The 18,251-nt window shown below is 49.1% G+C and overlaps 1 protein-coding gene across 5 annotated transcripts in view; it reads right to left on the bottom strand.

The window, feature by feature from the left end:
- Positions 1 to 4,396: 4,396 nt before the first annotated feature.
- Positions 4,397 to 18,251, bottom strand: part of LOC112864150 (two pore channel protein 2-like) — a 63,244-nt gene continuing 49,389 nt past the window's right edge. For 4 of the 5 annotated variants that reach the window (XM_086700531.1, XM_086700530.1, XM_086700529.1 and 1 more), the window contains 9 exons: positions 16,740 to 16,925; positions 15,411 to 15,475; positions 14,139 to 14,226; positions 13,516 to 13,585; positions 11,266 to 11,477; positions 11,022 to 11,120; positions 9,063 to 9,176; positions 8,704 to 8,828; positions 4,397 to 7,488 (listed from right to left, as the gene is read on the bottom strand). In XM_086700531.1, the coding sequence (XP_086556657.1) occupies positions 7,343 to 7,488; positions 8,704 to 8,828; positions 9,063 to 9,176; positions 11,022 to 11,120; positions 11,266 to 11,477; positions 13,516 to 13,585; positions 14,139 to 14,226; positions 15,411 to 15,475; positions 16,740 to 16,925 (1,105 nt within the window). In that variant the 3' untranslated portion in view covers positions 4,397 to 7,342. The remainder of the gene's footprint in view (positions 7,489 to 8,703; positions 8,829 to 9,062; positions 9,177 to 11,021; positions 11,121 to 11,265; positions 11,478 to 13,515; positions 13,586 to 14,138; positions 14,227 to 15,410; positions 15,476 to 16,739; positions 16,926 to 18,251) is intronic. The other variant, XM_086700533.1, reaches the window with a different exon arrangement.

Below are 18,251 nucleotides of genomic sequence, written 5' to 3'. Positions count from 1 at the left end.
TTAAGCTTCTTCCTTTTTTTTTTTTTTTTTTTTTTTTTTTGGAAAGTACCATTCAAAAGAGTATCCCCCATCTTGAAAATAGTCTCATAAGCTGTATAACAGGCAACTTAGCATTTTTTGACATTTAAAGCTGGAAGGGTCTTATAAACTGAACTGAACAGCCTTCCTCCAGGCCTTCCTCCTTCTTTCCTTAGCATTATGATGTAAAGAAAGTTGAGGCAACTCCCAATTCAGGAGCACAGTGAACCGCCTCCTCCCTTACTCCCACCCAGCAGGTACCCCATTCCAGAAGCAGCCATGACCCACTTTTAAATCTTTCCCAAAATGATTCTTAGCCTATTTCTGTACACTTTTCATATTTAACTAGCATAATTATGGTTTTTTAAATTTAATATATAGAATATTTACTACATAGAGGATGGTCTCATTTTTGTTAAGGACTGTATAATATTTTCGTTATATGATGTATCTGTAAATTCCTAGAAACGAAATCGCTGGGTCAGAGGTGAATGCATTTAAACTTTTGTGTCAGGATCTGCAAATAGCCCCCATACAGGCTGCGCCAGCACGAATGAACATCTGTTCCGCTACGCCTGCGCTAAAAGCACGGATCAGGCTCTCCACATACGCTGCTCTGACATGGAAAAAATGGTATCTCCTTACTCTGTCCATTTGCATTCTCTTCTGAAATTAGGCCAAATATATTCAAGCGCTATGTGTGTTCTTCTTCTGTGAACTCTCTAGTCTTTGTCCCCTTTCCATTTTGATCTTTTTCAGGTGAACCTGAAGGAGTCCCTTGTATGTGAGGTACAAATATTTGTCCCACTTTGTCATCTGTCTCGGAACTCAAGATTTCTGTTTCCATGAATTTTTTTTTTAAGTTTTTTTTTTTAATGTTTTATTTATCTTTAAGACAGAGAGGGACAGAGCATGAGTGGGGATGGGGCAGAGAGAGAGGGAGACACAGAATCCGAAGCAGGCTCCAGGCTCCGAGCTGTCAGCACAGAGCCCGATGCAGGGCTCGAACTCACAGACCGCGAGATCATGACCCGAGTTGAAGTCAGACGCTCAACCCGCTGAGCCACCACCCAGGCGCCCCTGTTTCCACGAATTTAAGAAATGTTTGTTTTATACTCTGATTTATAAAGTTTCAAATGGCCTTTTTTGGCTTTTGTGTCTCAAAATGCCATTCTCAGTTGAGAAATACAAAAAAAGTGCTCTCATTTTTCGATACTAGTACTCATTTAAATACTTAAGACTAGGGACGCCTGGGTGGCTCAGTCAGTTAAGCATCCCACTCTCGGTTTCGGCTCAGGCCCCGATCTCACGGTTAGGGAGTCGAGCCCCACGTCAGGCTCTGCACTGATGGCATGGAGCCTGCTTGGAATTCTGTCTCTCCTTTCTCTCTCCTGCCCCTCCCCTGCTCACGCTCTCTCACAATATAAATAAATAAATAAACATTTAAAAATATTTAAAATAAATACTTAAGACTAAGCTTTTGGCTGCTTAAATCAGATCTAGTTTCCTATTTTTGTCTAGGTCGTAGTTTGAGCATCTGAACCCTATTGGTTTCTGTAAAAAGCTTTTCAGATGGTTCGTTTGAAGTTTCCCAGTAACTGGTCATCACTATGAAAATCATGGGTTTTTTTAATTTTTTAACGTTTATTTATATTTGAGAGACAGTGCGCAAGTGGGGGAAGGGCAGAGAGAGAGGGAAACAGAATTAGAAGCAGGCTCCAGACTCTGAACTGTCAGCAGACAGCCCAACGTGGGGCTTGAACCCACAAAACAATAAGATCACGACCTGAGCCGAAGTCGGACGTTTAACCAACTCAGCCACCCAGGCGCCCCGTATGAAAATCATGTTTATGTCTTTCCCAATTTTTCGCTGGTGATTTTTCTCTCGCTGGCCTAGGACCACTAGGAAAGGGCGAAACAGTGGTGACGCTGGGCAGCCCGGCCTCCTGCTTTAGCGGGAGCTCTTATGTTTATCCAGTGAGCTCACGATGCTGCCCTGTGGTAGGGGTTTTTAGTCGCGTTGAAGAAGTATCCATCCATCTCTTCTCGCACAATGTATTAGGACACTTTTTTCTTGCCCATCTTCCCATCTGTATTGGTCCAGCTCTCTGCCATTCCTCTGTGTGAATTTATTGATTTAACCAGTCCTCTATTTACAGATCATTGGTTTCACCATTTTATTGCTACAAAAAAGTTGAGTGCATGTGCAAATGTGTCTGCAGGATGAATTAATAGAATGGGATCCCAAAATATGCTTTATTTTGAAAATAAAAAATGTAATCTACATGACTGATTACACACTCAATCTGGAAGGAAGCTGAAAAGGGACAGACCTCCTCAAACAAACTAAAATTACATTTATTCTGAAAGTGTCAAAATAACCGAGCACTGATAAACCAAGATTGTGGTTTGTTTTTTTTTTTTTTTTTTTTCTTTCAAAAGTGGCTGTTTTCAAAGGAAAACAAGACAAGAAAAGATAAGGGTGTTGTTTACTAAACTAAGAGTGAAATGTGTCCATCTGGGAAAGGCCGCTGTGGGTGCCTTCAGTCTTAGGCAGGGAGGACACTTGGTGTCCAGCCCCCATTTAAAGAAAACTTTTTTTAATGTTTGTTTTTGAGAGAGAGATTGACAAGAGTGTGAGCAGGAGGGGCAGAGAGAGAGGGAGACACAGAATCCGAAGCAGGCTCCAGGCTCTGAGCTGTCAGCCTAGAGCTTGATGCTGGGCTGGAACTTGTGAACCACGACTTGTGAATCATGACCTGAGCCAAAGTGGACGCTCAACCGAGCCACCCAGGCACGCTGGCGTCCAGCCCCTACTGACTTGTCCTTTGTTCCCATCCACCCATTTGCTGTTACTGGGTTGTCAGCTTCTCTCACACTCCAAATATCGTCCATGCTATTTGCACCAACAACCTTGACCTGACCACAGTGTCATCTCAGCACTGCTGTCGCCCATCTGGTGTCTGATCTATGCCAAGGGCTTTACTTAAATAAACTTCACAGTCTGATTTCCTAGCAATGGCCTTGTCTCCAGGGAGAAAGGCTCGATCTGTACCAAGTAAGCTACTTTAAGCACTTCAGCCAAATAGTTTTCGTTTTGTTTTGTCCATTACCTAGTACAAACGATAGCAACCGTCTTCATTTAATTATAAATCAGTTGTCTGGATTGCGCACACACACACGCACACATGCACTGTTTACCTGCACAAGAAAACAAGCTGTGCATCTAAAAGGGCAACTGAAATGGATGAGGCATCCGAAGTCAGCTCTGGGAGGGAGGAAACTTCGGGCTCACTCCGCTAATGAGACCGAAGTTTCCCTGAGGACGGGGCTGGGTCTTATTCAATATCTGTGTCTCCTGAAAAGCTGAGCAGGGGTGCAAGTAATCCCAAGTGCTCAAACTTTGGCTAGACTCGGCATAGATTCCAATTTAATATCTATCTTGGGTCCAGGCATTTCCTACTCATTCTTGGCCCCACGCTCCACATTCTAAGAAAAAATCTGCTCACATAGGAAGTTCGGAGATTACTGTTACCAGTGCCCTTTCCCTCTGGATTTTATCTGTGGTCTAACGCAACGATTCTAAAATTTACTTTTCCTAAGACGTGAAGGAACTACAAGCATAACTCCTGCCTATCAGAAGTAAGAGCCCCTGAAGAGCCGGGCATTTGGCCCAGTGTAAGTTCACCTGCAAAGCTATCACTCACACCTTTTTCTGCCATTCATCCCAGGAGGTCAGCGTCCTTGGTCGTCCATTTCCCTGATCCCTCAAGTCAGTCCACCTGTCCGTCGGCTCCATTCCAGAATGTTTCAGACAAACCCATTTCTGGGCTGGGTAGGCTACAGGCAGGCCAAGGTGCTGTAACGGAAAACCCGCACACACAGTTTAGAGGAAACAAGTGATTTCAAGCTCCTGTTACAGTCTGGGGGTAAGCGATCCCATGCGGGCACTGACCCTGCCATCCTCCACAGAAGGCTTCCAGGATGTTCGAATTGCTGCCATTCTCAGTGGTGGAGAAGACACAGAGACTGCTCCCCAGGGCAAGACCTGTGAGGTGCAGGCCCCAGTTGGGCTCACGGCCCGCAGGTCTGATCAGTCATGTCGTCCCGTCCCCCTGCCAAGGAGACAGGAATGAAGCGTACAGCTGGGACAAAACGTGGGGGTGACAAGTTCACTGAAAGGCAGAAGACAGACCTGGAGAAAGATGTCAATCACAGCCACAACTCCTTCCTGTTCCCCTTGCTCTGAGACTGTTCACGGAGGCGGGGGGCCGTGGGGGCCCCCTGGTGGCCATGGGGGCTGCTGCATGTCCATAGTACCGGGATCCAGTCTCTCCGGCCCAAGGGAGTCACACATGAAGAAAATTACGTGACAAGGTTTACTCTGTTACCGTTTAATGTTGAACACGTGGAACAATGTATAGGTCTATGAATAAGTAAAGCTTTCAATGAATCACGAAATGCTGATGGTACAGAACACTTGATAGCGTTTTGTGTGTGCATATATACAAACACACACGTATCTCAATAAAAAACACTGGTAAGTAAAAAAAAGATTCTTGAATAATACGTAGGAAAAACGTCATGACATCCCTCTTAGAATAAGAAATGCAATTACCTTTGGCCCTTGAATAACATGAGTTTGAACTATGCAGGTACACACATAAGCAGATTTTTTTTTATAATTACAGTATAGTACTGTAAATGTATTTTACGTATGACTTTCTTTTGTTTTTAATTTATTTACTTAACCTCTACACCCAATGTGGGCCTCGAACTCATGACCCGGAGATCAAGAGTCTCATGCTCCACCCACTGAGTCAGCCAGGCACCCCTTCCTTATGACTTCCTTAACATTTTCTTTTCTCTAGCTTACTTTATTGTAAGAATATAGTATATAATACACATAGCATGTGAATTGCATGTTAATCAACTGTTTATGTTATTGGTAAGGCTTTTCTGGTCAACAGTAGGCTATTAGCAAAGTCTGGTCCTGGGGGGGTGGGGGGCGGGGAGTCAAAAGTTTATGCAGACTTGCAACCCTACCCCCTCATGTTGCTCAAGGGTCAGCCGTATACCCTATATTCATATGCATGATACACATGACTGTAAATGGGTAGATCTGTTTCCAGAAGGATACACAACAAACTCAGCCAGCACCACCACTGGGAAGGGGGGTGTCCGATTGTCAGTGCAAGAATGAAGGGGAGGTGGGTGTCAGGAGAAGGAAGAAGAAAGAGCAACTTTTGTCTTTTTACTGTATTTCGGCATTGAGTTGTTTTTTGGGTTTTTTTTTTTTACAATGACTGCATAGTTTGTAATTGAAAAACGCCCAGCATGTTTTCAAGTTAAAGAAATTGTCACTCGATACATTTAGTGTCATACTTTACATCACAATAAATGTTAGGTATACAAAGAAATAGGAGCAATCCGGAGGATGGGAGGGCTCCATAAATCCCCTCAGAGGGGTCAGCAATGCCCCACCTCCTGGGGTGCGTCATGGTAAGAAAATTCTAAAGCACCAATGCCGGACCCCAGGCATGGCTTTAAACCAGGAACAGCAATCTGTAAGAGCAAACGCTGAAGCGGCTGGGTCGGGGTGCCACTGGTCCTCATCCTCCTTCACTCCTACACTCCTGGGACGGAGGTACCATTTACCCCAAGTGCACGTGAGCAAACGGGGCACAAAGAGATGAAGTAGCCCGCTCAGTGGGGAGCCGGGGTATGACACTGGGCGACCTGGCCCCAGAGTGGGTGCCCGAAACCTTGGCCCTGCTCCTACACCAGAGGTCACCCTCAGAACCAAGGAAAAGAAATCCCTCCCCAGCCAGCGTCAGATGTCACCCTGACGTGACACATGACTCAGGTCTCACTGCACCTCAGGTCATGGGCCCCTTTATAGTGGGGCCCGTGACAATGTACAGAAGAATGAGTCATACCCTGACAACTCACAAAGGATTACGCTCGCTCAAATGCACTTGCAAGGCACAACGGTCAGAGTCCTGGAGACGGAAGGCAGAATGGTGGTTTCCAGGGGCGGGGCGGGGAGGGGGGCGTGGAAAGAGGGGGTTGGCCTTGACCGGTTGCAGTTCCATTTGGGAAGACAAAAAGTTCTGGAGACCCGTTGCACAACAGCGTCAATATGCTTAAAACTATCGAACTATATACGCTTAGACTTGGTTAGGATGGTAACTTTTATGTGATGGGTATTTTACCACAGTTAGAAATTCGGTTAATAAATAAGATAAATCCTTTTTAATTTCCCGGAAGGAGCACATCACCGCACTGGGAGACTTCCAGCTGGAGAAAGTGACCTCGGAGACTGATTTACTCAAAAGCTAGCTATCATTGTAATGTAATTAAAGAAGCTTTGAGGGGGGGCGCCTGGGTGGCTCAGTCAGTGAAGCGTCCGACTTCGGCTCAGGTTCACAGGTTCAAGCCCCGCGTCGGGCTCTGTGCTGACAGCTCGGAGCCTAGAGCCTGCTTCAGTTTCTGTGTTTCCCTCTCTCTCTCTGCCTCTTCCCCCCCTCACGTTCTGTCTCTGTCTCTTAAAAATAAACATTAAGAAGCTTTGAGAGGGGCGCCTGGGTGGCTCGGTCGGTTAAGCGTACGACTTCGGCTCAGGTCATGATCTCACGGTCCGAGAGTTCGAGCCCCGCGTCGGGCTCTGTGCTGACCACTCAGAGCCTGGAGCCTGTTTCAGATTCTGTGTCTCCCTTTCTCTTTGCCCCTCCCCTGTTCATGCTCTGTCTCTCTCTGTCTCAAAAATAAATAAACGTTAAAAAAAAAAAAAAAAAAAAGAAGCTTTGAGAGCCTTCCCTGGAAAAGGAAGCAACTGTGACAGAATTTTATTTTCGCATTCATGTTTTTCTTCATTTTGAATAAACACCACATCTAAAAGCTACTATATTAGATATATTCCTTTACCATATGTAAATATTCAAAATTCATTCACGTAACACTGTAGCATGTGATTTAATAGAATCGCAAAATATCACATAAAAATAAATGAAAAGCTTTTACACACCCACTGAAGGGATGTCACACGGGTAGGTCCATGTGTATGATCAGTGCCCCTCAAAATCTCTTCCAAGATTTCCCCCTCCTTACTGCCCTGATCAGACCTCAGAACAACCCCAGGCGGGGCACTCGGAAGCAGCCTTTCCACACCTTTCAGCTGGTGGCTCAGGGCAGGAGGGGCCGATGCGCAGGCTGGTCACAGCACAGAGCGACCTGGGCTGGGAAAATCACCTCTAGATAGAATAAGCCAGAAGGGATGGCCGCCTAGCTTGGTTTCCACATGTGCACCCTTAAAGGTCCAGGATCACGCACTGTTTTCGAAATTGGGATTCTTGGGATACAGGTCACCGGGTGAAAAGTTCAGAATCTCATCCAACGAAGGGCCTTCCTCCTCTGGGGCAATTTCAGACTCAAACATCTGCTGCAGCAAGGCGTCCACGGTCCTGTACTCTAGGAGGAGGGAGAAAGGCACACGGAACTGGCACATGTTGGGGCCAGAAGGGGAAAACTCGGCCCGGGCAGAGCTGGGCTTTCCGGAAGGATGGCCCCTGAGTCGAAGACGACGCTCTAAGCATGGCTAGCCAAACGCTCTTTGGAAGAAAGGATAAAAAAGTCAGGAAAGAACCACTCATCTGTGCTGGTGCGGACCCCACTGCGCTCCTCAGCCACCCAGAGCTCTAGAGCCCGAGGAGAAGGTGCTCCCTGGAGGATGGGGGAGGGTGACGCCTAGTAAGGGCGCCCTGCTCACACCACGGCTCCCGCAGGCCATGCTGAGCTGCTCACTCGGAGGTCGCGCCTCGGCCAGAGACCAAACTGACACGCAGGTTGCTGTGGGTTATTCAGCCAACCGCTAATTCGCTGAGAATAAAATGGCTAAAGAAATAGGTGTTGAGGGCCCCCATGTCCCGGGCACATCGTGAGGCCCTGGGGATACAGCGGAGGGCAAGAAGACATGGCCCTGCACCCGACGGGAAGCTTTGAGTCTACAAGGAAGACAGACGGTGACCAAACAGTCACTCAAAGATCAATGGCATGCAGCCAGCATGGCGAGTCACAGAGGGAAGGAAGAAAGGCTGAGAAAGAGAAGGAGAGACCAGGCATACATACGGGCTGCAGCGGCCACGACAAGGGACCTTGTCTTTTTGGTTTTGTTTTAATTTTTTTAATGTTTATTCTTGAGAGAGAGAAAGGGCAAGCAGGGGAGGGGCAGAGAGAGAGGGAGACACAGAATCTGAAGCAGGCTCCAGGCTCTGAGCTGTCAGCACAGAGCCCGTCGCGGGGCTCGAACCCATGAACCGTGAGATCATGACCTGAGCCAAAGTTGGACGCCCAGCAGAATGAGCCACCCAGGCGCCCCTTGCCCTTGTCTTTATCCTTAAGACACCGAAGGTCAGATTTGCATTCGGAAAACATCCTTCTGGCTGCAGTGAGGAGCATGGATCGGAGGAAGTTTTGCATTGGGTTAAAACTTACTTTTTTAAAACAAGTTTACTTATTTTGAGAAAGAGAGCACAAGCAGGGGACGGGCAGAGAGAGAGGATCTGCGATAGCAGTGTGGAGCCCGACGTGGAGCTCGAACTCACAAACTGTGAGATCATGACCTGAGCCAAAATCAAGAGTCAGATGCTTAACCAACTGAGCCTCCTAGGCACCCTTAAAACTTACTTTTGGATGCAATTCTGAAGTACAAGCCTTTCAGGTCCTTCCTTTTGTTGTCTCCATCGTCCCCACTAAAGCCACTGTCCTTAGCATCCACGTTATCAACGAGCTTCCTGTCCTGCATTTCTTCTCTTCAAGGAGGAAGAGACATGAACAGGGTCAGGTCCCTCAGCTGAGTCCCGCCTGTGTCCTCCCAGCCGAGGCCCTGTGTTACTGTCCAACCACATCCAGGGCTCCGGACAGTGAAGGTCCCGGAGAACTGACCCACAGGACCAGGCTGGGTGTCACGAGACACTTAGAGATTAAACGTGGCCAGTCTGCTTCTAAAGGTCTGTGAGCTACACGAAGGGGAACACAATACTCACTCTTGGATTCCCACTCCGAGCTCTTGAATCTTCTTCTCGATAGCAGTTTCTACTTCACTTTTCTCTAAGGAATATGCCACAAAAAATGCCTCCAAGATGAATGCTATGAAAATACTGGGAAAGAGGAAGAGGTAGAGGGCGTTAGCCGAGGTCCAGGTGACAGGGAAGCCTGGACCCAAAGAGTGTGTGAGCCTAAATAAAAAGGCAGCCTATTGTTGCAAAGAAAATACAACACAGAAGGGAGGAATGACAAACAGTATCTCTCGAGGATTGGGCACAACTTTCATTCACTTGGAAAACCATTCTTCTTTTATAACCTCTTTAAACAGTGAATATTAAAACAGAAAATGGGTTTGTTTCTAGGGGAAGCTTGGGCCAAGTATTTGTTGGTAGACAATTCTCTATGAATATCTCAAGTTTCTGCACAGTCTGGGCTGTCTGAGCAAAGGCACGGAGAGCCGACTCAGGAATGCTTGTCCCCCGAGACATTCCAGGATGTAAAGCTCAACAACGCCTCCCCTACAGAGAGAGCCCAGGGCAGCAAAGACTCACCTTGCCCTCCCTGGGGGCCTGCTTCCACTCCAGGTGAAACTAAAGTCCCTTTCTCCCTCTCCAGAGGGGGGGGATGGGCAGGTCCCCAGCCGCCCTGTCTAAGATCAGTTTCCTCATTCTGGAGCTCCTTCCTGCATTCCCACCCCAGGCGGTGCTCACCACGCTGCTCATTGTGGACGAAGGTTCGGGGAACGGACACGGGATATTGCTCTGCCGCTGCTTTCGCCATGAGTAATACAGCGTCTTTGTCTCTGACCCAAGGTGCCGTACCTTCTACCTGTGTGTACGCGTGGTATATACGCGCGGATTGACCTGCTGGCGTGCAGGCAGGGAGGAATCTCAGACCCTTCACCTTTTCTGCCTTAACAGTGATGATGATGGAGCCCAGGGCGCCCACGGCGCCCACATACTTTTGAGAGGAGAGGACCAGGAACGTCCCTACAGCCTTCCACGCTGTTGGCCCTGACGGGTCCCAGCGCTCCAGCAACCTCTGTAAGAGCCACCCAGGGAGGCATTTCTCTCTTGTTCCCACTACGTGTTCCATTCAGGCTGTGTAAGGACAAGCAGGCCTGATCGGAGCCACCCACGGGGTTTCTTCCCCTCCCCTCCTCGGCCAGGATTCTTGAGTCGTTCCTGAGCCAAAGTCAGTAAAGTGGTGGCTGGTCAAAGCAGGCCTGATGTGACAAGGACGGTGTGGTGCCGGGAGGTCACCCCAGGGGCTGCAGGCGCACCGCCGTGCGAGGGGTATGGCAGTCGGGAAACCTCTCTGGAAGAGCATTCCCGTGATCAAGGGGACTCAGCTCCGGGTCCCACGAGGAACCAAGGAGCTAGACCCAGAGGTTGTGACGCATGAACAGACGCTGGAACAGAAACCCTGTGGAGTGGTGGTGGGGTGTCACAGCAGCTGTCAAACAGTAGCTGAGCCGAGTTCCCTCCTGGAAGAGCAGCCAGGACCAGAACTGGAACCAACGAAGGGACCGTATCGGGGGACACAGTTCCATTGTACCCGCGCAAGGACAGGGAGGGACCGTAGCTGTACAAGGGAACAGACTCTGAGGCTCGAAGGAGCCAGCAGAAGGACGGATTGGAGCCGAGGGTGATCGGCATTCACAGGGATGCTCTAAAGGGATTCGGTCTGGGCGGGGGAGGGGAGGGGGACCGGCCAGGACCCCAGAGTCCTTCTGACCCCAACAACCTCTGAGACTATGAGATGCGTGTTATGCACAGAGGTGCACCGCACTGGCAGGCAACGAGGGCACAAATGTGGACACAAGTAAGACTCCTCCCTTCCAGTGCCGACCCACAACGTACAGCAGGTGGACGGAACACGGGAGAAGGGAGGTAAAGCGGTTACACGTGCTCAGGGAGGAGATGTGGAATCGGCCAGCGTGGCGGGAGCAGACTCACTTAACGATGAGAATGACGACCACGATGTGGAAGCCGATGAAGTACAGCTTTGCCGCCTGGTGAGTCACGAGGGCAAAGCCGCCCGCGAGAAGTAGGAGGCTAAGGACGTCAACCTGCAGGGAACTCGGCAGGTGCCCCCCCCCCCCCATGCTCCTGGAAGTCACTTTCGGCGCCACCCCCCTGCCCCACCCCAAGAAGCCCCGGTGAGGCAGCCGGGTCCGTCTCAGAAAGGATATTGTGCCACTGGTTAACCACCGTGAGCTCCATCAGCACGATGAACGAGGAGGCCAGGTCGTTGAAGTTATTCTTGCAGTACCTGTCTCGGGCAAATGCTGAATCTTTCAAGGCTGGGTTCCCACACACCAGAGCATCAGGACTGGTGAAATTCGGGTCAGAGAACCGGACTTTGCCATGGAATGCTTCCATCCCGATGATAGCGAACACGTAGTAGACCACCTAGGACGGCAGCACTGGTCACCAGGGGGCGCACCGAGCTGCAGAATCGCGGGTCGAGGGGCGCGCTGGAGAGGCCCGCTGGGGACATTGCTAGTCCGTGCGCCCAGCAGAAAGGGCTGCCCTCCCCAACCGAGTCCCAGGCAGTGTCAGGGTGGGGGTGGAGGTGGGGGTTAGGGGGCGGACTGATCGGCTATTCTGCTGGAGAAGCCTGAGCTGTCCGTGGAGGGACAGAGGACACACAGCCAGCTGGACCACACCGTGACCTCTCCCATGGGCTTATGCATCAGAACCAAAGCTTCTAGCAAGTTAGTGGGTTAAATACTCAATACATAATGGTTGGTCCCCCAGGAAAAGAAAATAGTAACGTTGTGTCTTCACCCTGTTTTTTATACCAAAATAAATTCCAAAGGGTCGAAAGGGTCAAATGTAAAAAACAAACCATGAAGGAACTGGGGGAAAAGAAGTGTGTAGGGAAAGGCCCCACTAAGCATGACATAAAAACGAGATACTATAAAATAAAAGACTAACAAATATGGCTATATAATTAATGTCAATTTTTATACAGCCCCAAAATAGACAAATAACAAAACATACAAAATCTACAAAAAAAAAAAAAAAAAAAAAAAAAAAAAAACCCAAAAAGCTTTTAGGTAAGAAAGAAAAACTCAAAACACAAGTGACAGAGAAGGAAAAGTAATTACACTATAAACAACTTGCCAATAGCCAATTTCCTTAATCGGCAAAACACTCCTGCAAATCATATTTAAGAACTAACAGAAGAATGGACCAAAGATATGAACACGCTGCTCACGGGAAGATAAGCAAAACTGTCCAAAAGAACACGGAGAAGGCGCTCAGCCTCATGAAACGCGAAAGACACGCACGTCAAAGCAACACGGTGCCATCTTCTCCCCTGTCAGACTGGAAAACAGGGCAGTGCTTGATGAACCCCTGGTTAGGGTGCGAAGGGCGCGGAGAAACAGGCTGTCACGCGCTGTCGTTGGGGTACACAGGGAGCACTCTCTGGGAAGGCAACCGGCCACCAAGCCGTCCAAAGTTTGAACACATCTCCCTCTTGACCTAGCGGATCAGCGCACAGAAGCACACTAAGGGGCAGGTACAAGAATGGCCCTCACCACGTCAGTTGTGATGGCAACAAGGGGAGACCAACCTCAGAGGTCTGTCAGTAGAGGGGCTGGTCAGACGTGCTCCCGAGTCTCCTCTGCGGTGGGACCCTTAACCCTCCCAGAGCCGACACGGACACACGTGAACTCCAGGACGTGGGACAAGGTTAGGAGGTGGAAGAAAGGTGCGCACCCTTTTGTGGATCATTCCATTTGACCGAACAATAAACTAGACACAGACATGCATGTCTGTGGTATGCTTGTTGCAGACATAGAGATATTTAGGAAGAGGAACAAGAAACATTGAATAACGGTCGTATCTGGGAAAGAGGCAGGTGGGGGCTAGAAATGACTGGAAGTCTACCTTTCATTCTTCTGTACTAATAGGATTTCTCACTGTGCTAACAGAAACGAAAAAGAAGAGTGTCCACCAGTATCCGAGCTCCGTCCTTCGCGGTGCGGAATCTCTCCTGAGCGGGAGACACCAGCCCCCTGGCCTCCCTGAGGTGGGGTCTGAGGCCACAAGCAGGACGAAGAAGGATCTGAGGTCTGGGGCGGGGGTGGGGGCGGGGAGGGGGGGGACACAGCCATGAGCCGGAAGGAACCTACATCCCTGGGAAGCACCTGCCAGCCAGGAAGACCCACCTAGACCGTGGGCGAGAAAGAAACTGTGACTGTGTTAGGCTGCGGAAGTTCTGGTGTCTATCCCAGTCGCCGGTGTACCTTAACTGGCATATGCCCAGGGTCTGCAGGCAGCGGATAATTCTAGAAAAGGAGTACTAGAAACCAGTGGGTCTCGTGTGCTTAATCGCCCTTTCTTTTCCTCACTTAAAATAAGGCTTACGGACAGTTGCCAAGAAAGAGCATCTTACCGCTTACTTCACGTAGATCAGCACCAAGGACAAGCCACTTACCAAGACGAGTCCACCGAACGTCAGTATCGTGGGCCCAATGTTAATTAAGGTCGTCACGATGACCCGGAACCTAGGATAAAACCAAGAGGTGGCCCAAGGGAAGCCGCAAAGTAAAACTGACACCAGGCTGGCGGGTTTGGTTCAATATCCCTTCCCCCAGTCCTGGATCTGTTCTTTAAATCCTGTCAGGAGTTTGCCTTCTTAGCTGTGCACCATTGGGGGAGCCATTCAACCTCTCTGAGCTCCATCGTCATCACCTGTGGACAAAGGATGATAAAAGCCCCTACATCGAGGGCTGTCGGCGGGCACACTCAGGTTAGCGTTAGCTGCCACCAGAGCCGCTGTTACTCTGTCACCGTGCAGCCTGCTCAGTTGAGGGAAGGGGTCACAGGGATGAAAGTGGGTGACAAGAGCTCCCTCAGGGAGCTGCCACGTGGGTGCTCTTCACCATCCTGACTTCCCTCCCTGCCCCACTGCCCCCCCGGCCCCAAGCGAACGCCAGGTCCTCCGTACAGGTTACGTTCCGGCTTCGTAACGGGGTGCGTCTATAGTTCTGAGGCGGGAAGGGTTTCCGGCCGGCTCCAGTGTGGGAACCACCAGAGTGCACGTCGCCTCATCTTTACCTCTGAATGCTGACAATGATCCTTAAGAGCCGGAGTATCCTCAAGATCAGCACAATATCCAGTATCTGCTGACTGTTGTATTTTCTTGCTAGGAAAAACAAAAGAAACCCCACCATCACGTAACATTGCATTTTATGGGTGTCTCTGGCTCGTCCCTTTTATTCAGTGAGGTCTGATACCCCGTAAGTACTGGGAAGAGATGCGGCTTCAAGACCAGGGCAGTGGCTCTGAGCAATGAGGAAGTAAGTGCTCCTGGAATCACTCACCCCCCCTCACCCCCGCCAAAGCCACACCGGGCGTGCCCTCCCACCCCTAGAGCTAGAGAATCATGAGAGGAGGTGTAGACGTCAGACCGTCTTTAAGAAAGACTGTGGATCAGGTTCTACAGAACACATTTCAACAAGCCCTTCCTTCCCCAATATTCACTTCATAGAGTTATGTTAAGAGGCTGCACTATCTTGGGGCACCTGGGTGGTTAAGTAGGTTAAGTGTCTGCATCTTGATTTCAGCTCATGTCACAATCTCGCGGTTTGTTAGACGGAGCCCTGCGTTGGGGAGGCCCTCAGCACAGAGCCCGCTTGGGATTCTCTGTCTTCCTCTCTCTCGGCCCCCTCTCTCCTGTTAAAATAAATAAATAGAAGGAGAAGGAGAAGAAGAAGAAGAAGAAGAAGAAGAAGAAGAAGAAGAAGAAGAAGAAGAAGAAGAAGAAAGAGGAGGAGAAAGAGGAGGAGGAGGGGGAGAGTAGGTGGAGGGGGGAGAGGAGGAGGAGGAGGAGGAGAAGGGGAGGAAGAGGACAAGGAGGAGGGAGAAGAAGGAGAAGAAGTTGTTGCACTATCTCTCAATAACCCCTCTGTGTCCACAGGAAGGAGTGTGCACAATGGTGGTGGAATGTGTGTGCAGACACAAGAGGGCAGTGGGCAAGGGACAATGCAGAGTTCCGGCTACAGCTGGACCACGGGAGGGGACCGAGATGGGCAGGGGGCCAAGATGGACATGGAGGTTAAGCCATGAGACTGAGGGCAGTTTTGGAGAGGAGGTGACCAGATCCTTATCTGGTATGATGGATGCATACAAATGAAATCTCTAATTACAGCGAAACACAAACAAGGCTACCATCCCTCTCAGAACATGGAACGTTTTCTCACGAATTCTCTTGTATCTCCGCTGCCTCATCCCAAACACCTTAGTGGTGCACAGTGGATGTTCAACAAAGGCTACCAATTGAATGCACGATCCCAGGAGGTGGTGAAGCCGAGAGCCCGTGGCACTGACCTGACTGAATGGTGGTGTTGGCCACAGTGGCCACCAGGGCCGCGATGATGATCAGCGTATCAAACCTAATGGTGCAGAAGCAAAGTTGGTGAAGGATCAAGGGAAGGGCCTGTGAGGACACAACTGATCCCAAGAAAACTTTAAATCGGGTCTCATGCGAAGCAATGAGCCGGCCATGAAACTGATTTCCATAATTTTTATAACAGTGGAGATGAAACAAGAAATACTACATTTGAATGATCCAATGATCATTCACTGGCTGCTCCAATGAACCACCCAAGGGAATTCATGGCAATCAACCAAGTCCTATCACTTTGTCTTACAAAATAATGATATACAGTAAAACCTTGGTTTGTGAGCATAATTCATTCCGGAAACATGTTTGCAATCCAAAGCCCTTGGATACCAAAGTGAAATTCAAGAACCACTGGCTCAGTCGTGATCACGTGATGTTCGGCGTCATGTACTACTCGTACTGCAAGACGTCGCTGGTTTATCAAGTTAAAATTTATCAGAAATGTCTGCTCGTCTTGCGGAACACTCCAGAACAAGCTACCCGCAGTCCAAGGTTTTACCGTGTCCTTGCAAGAATACTTGGACACATTTTCTGAATACATGGCATAATTTTTCTTGGTATTAATTTTACTGGGTACATTGCAACTTTTTAATTAAAGGGGACATTCATCACATCGTCACTTTTCTTCCTGACAGAAGTATCAAAGGACAGCCGTGCCAAAGCACTGGACGAGAATAACTAGCTCCTCTTTGGCCACACGTGCATCCCCAGTGACTTTCCTGGCACCGAGAGCAGTGACCACCAAGATCCAACCCCGCCAATGCACGCGGTGCATCTGAGATGGTCTAGAGCATGTGGGTGATAGTTCAAGACCAGGAGGTACACAGCCTGGAGAAGAAAGGGCCACAGGTGACACACCCAGTGTGGGAAAAAGCTTGCTGGCGGTCTCACTGTCCAGCCACATCTGCCAACTTCTCTGATAAAAAGACCACGGAGTGGGCTGAGGCAGCTATGGAAGGCACTGCCTCATTGGGTATGATGTTCTAAGGTCCTTTCCAAATCCAGGATGTCATGATCTGCAATTCTCATTTTAGCTAGAGTCAGTTCAAACTCACATCCTAAATAACAGCTTTGCCTGAACCAGATGTTTCCACACACACCCCCCCCCCAAGATTTCATTATAAGATGCGCCAAAACCAGGCAGCTGGAGCTTGAAAAACTACGATATTCCGCACACTGAGAGAAAACCCCCTTTCGTCGCCCAGGGCCTCTGCCCCCTCCACCCCCTGCCACGCCAGAATACACATGCTCACCAGTTCCAGAACTGCCTTCTGTCAAAATAGGCTCTGGGCTCGTATGTGTACAGTTTCAGGAGAATTTCAATAATGTAGAGAGAAAGGAAAAGCCATTCTGCGTAGGAAATGAAGGGGTTTCTCTCATCCAGAGCAATGAATATGGCATTTATTAGAATGATGACATCATAAACCCAGACAAAAATCCTGCCACGAGGGAAGAAAAGAAGAGATCCCGTCATCACACATTTCCATAAAAGGAGCATGTTCAGAGCCTTAGAGGGGCTACTTTGTTTCCCAACAATGTGATGAATACGAGATGCCCCCAACCCCCGTCCCGCCAATGCACGCGCGCACACACATGCACACTTGTGACTCAAGTAAGTAAAGGTTCCGGCACGGCCAGGGTCCTGAAATTCACCTGCCAACCCTGATACTTGGTGTAGCCCTTCCAGCCAAGGAGAGCATGAAGACTCAGCAAGCAGGGGGTATAGAGGCGTGCTTTTTCCAGGTTCCCCTCTGGGGGCACAGTCCCTGGATCAGGTGAAAGCTTAGGCAGAACTGGGGCAAGGAGAGGGTTTAGGGCTCAGCACGGGATCATTACACCTCTGCTACTCGTCCCTAGAAAATGAACATCCTTAACTAAGAAAGCTTCTGAAAGCTTCTTCACCCCTAAGGCACATAGCCTTCCAGGGGACTGATATGTCCATCCTCCTCACCAAGTCTGGGGGGAGATGGGTGAAAAAGTATGATAGCTGGGCTCTGACCCGATTCTTCAACTACAGAGCAGGCCTCTTTGCTTAGGTGCCTGTCCCTGTGCATCAGAGAACACAGGATGACCCTTGGGAAGACAAGAGGGGCTCCTACCCCACTGTTCTCTGTGAAGCTCTAGACCCAGGACCCAGCTCAGGATGCCTCAGGTGAACACACAAGCATCCAGTACATGAAACACATCAGTAATTCAAGGCTGGGAGTAATGGGAAGAAGTCTCTACATAAAGGGCTTTGATAAATACCAAATATGGACAGCGAAAAGGGATATGGGGTGCCTGCGTCACAGGCTGAGACACTTTCAAGGACTTCTGAACCATTCTCTTCTATGAAACACTAAATTCAGAGAGCAAGAGGACGAGCCTCTGATGATACGGATTACTCTGTGCCACGCATATGAAATATACGATCTGCAACCACAATGAATGCCTCTTTCCGGAGTCCATTTGCTTGAGAATAAAAGAATTGATGGTCTTCTTGATGACCATTCCAATGACTCTAATTCAGGAGTTCTTACCACAGACTTTACAAAGTCAAAGTGCCATATCTGACATCAACTTCCTAATCACTCGAGATGAGGCTAGAACCTTCTGATTTCAGAGAGCGGTCAGTTTTTCTGGCTCAGACAGCACATCTAGTCTGTGGCCCTTGGGCATCTTAGGAAATAGGGCAGAAGGAAGCATAATCCAGAAGCCTGTCCTTTTGAATAAACACATCCAGAACCCTTTGCAAGCCTCCCTGAGAAACCAAAAGCAGCAAGCAG

Source organism: Puma concolor, chromosome A3 (assembly GCF_028749965.1).
Source record: "Puma concolor isolate L17-30 chromosome A3, mPumCon1.1.hap2, whole genome shotgun sequence".
Taxonomy (NCBI): Eukaryota; Metazoa; Chordata; class Mammalia; order Carnivora; family Felidae; genus Puma; species Puma concolor.
This window is presented reverse-complemented; position numbering and strand designations above follow the sequence as displayed.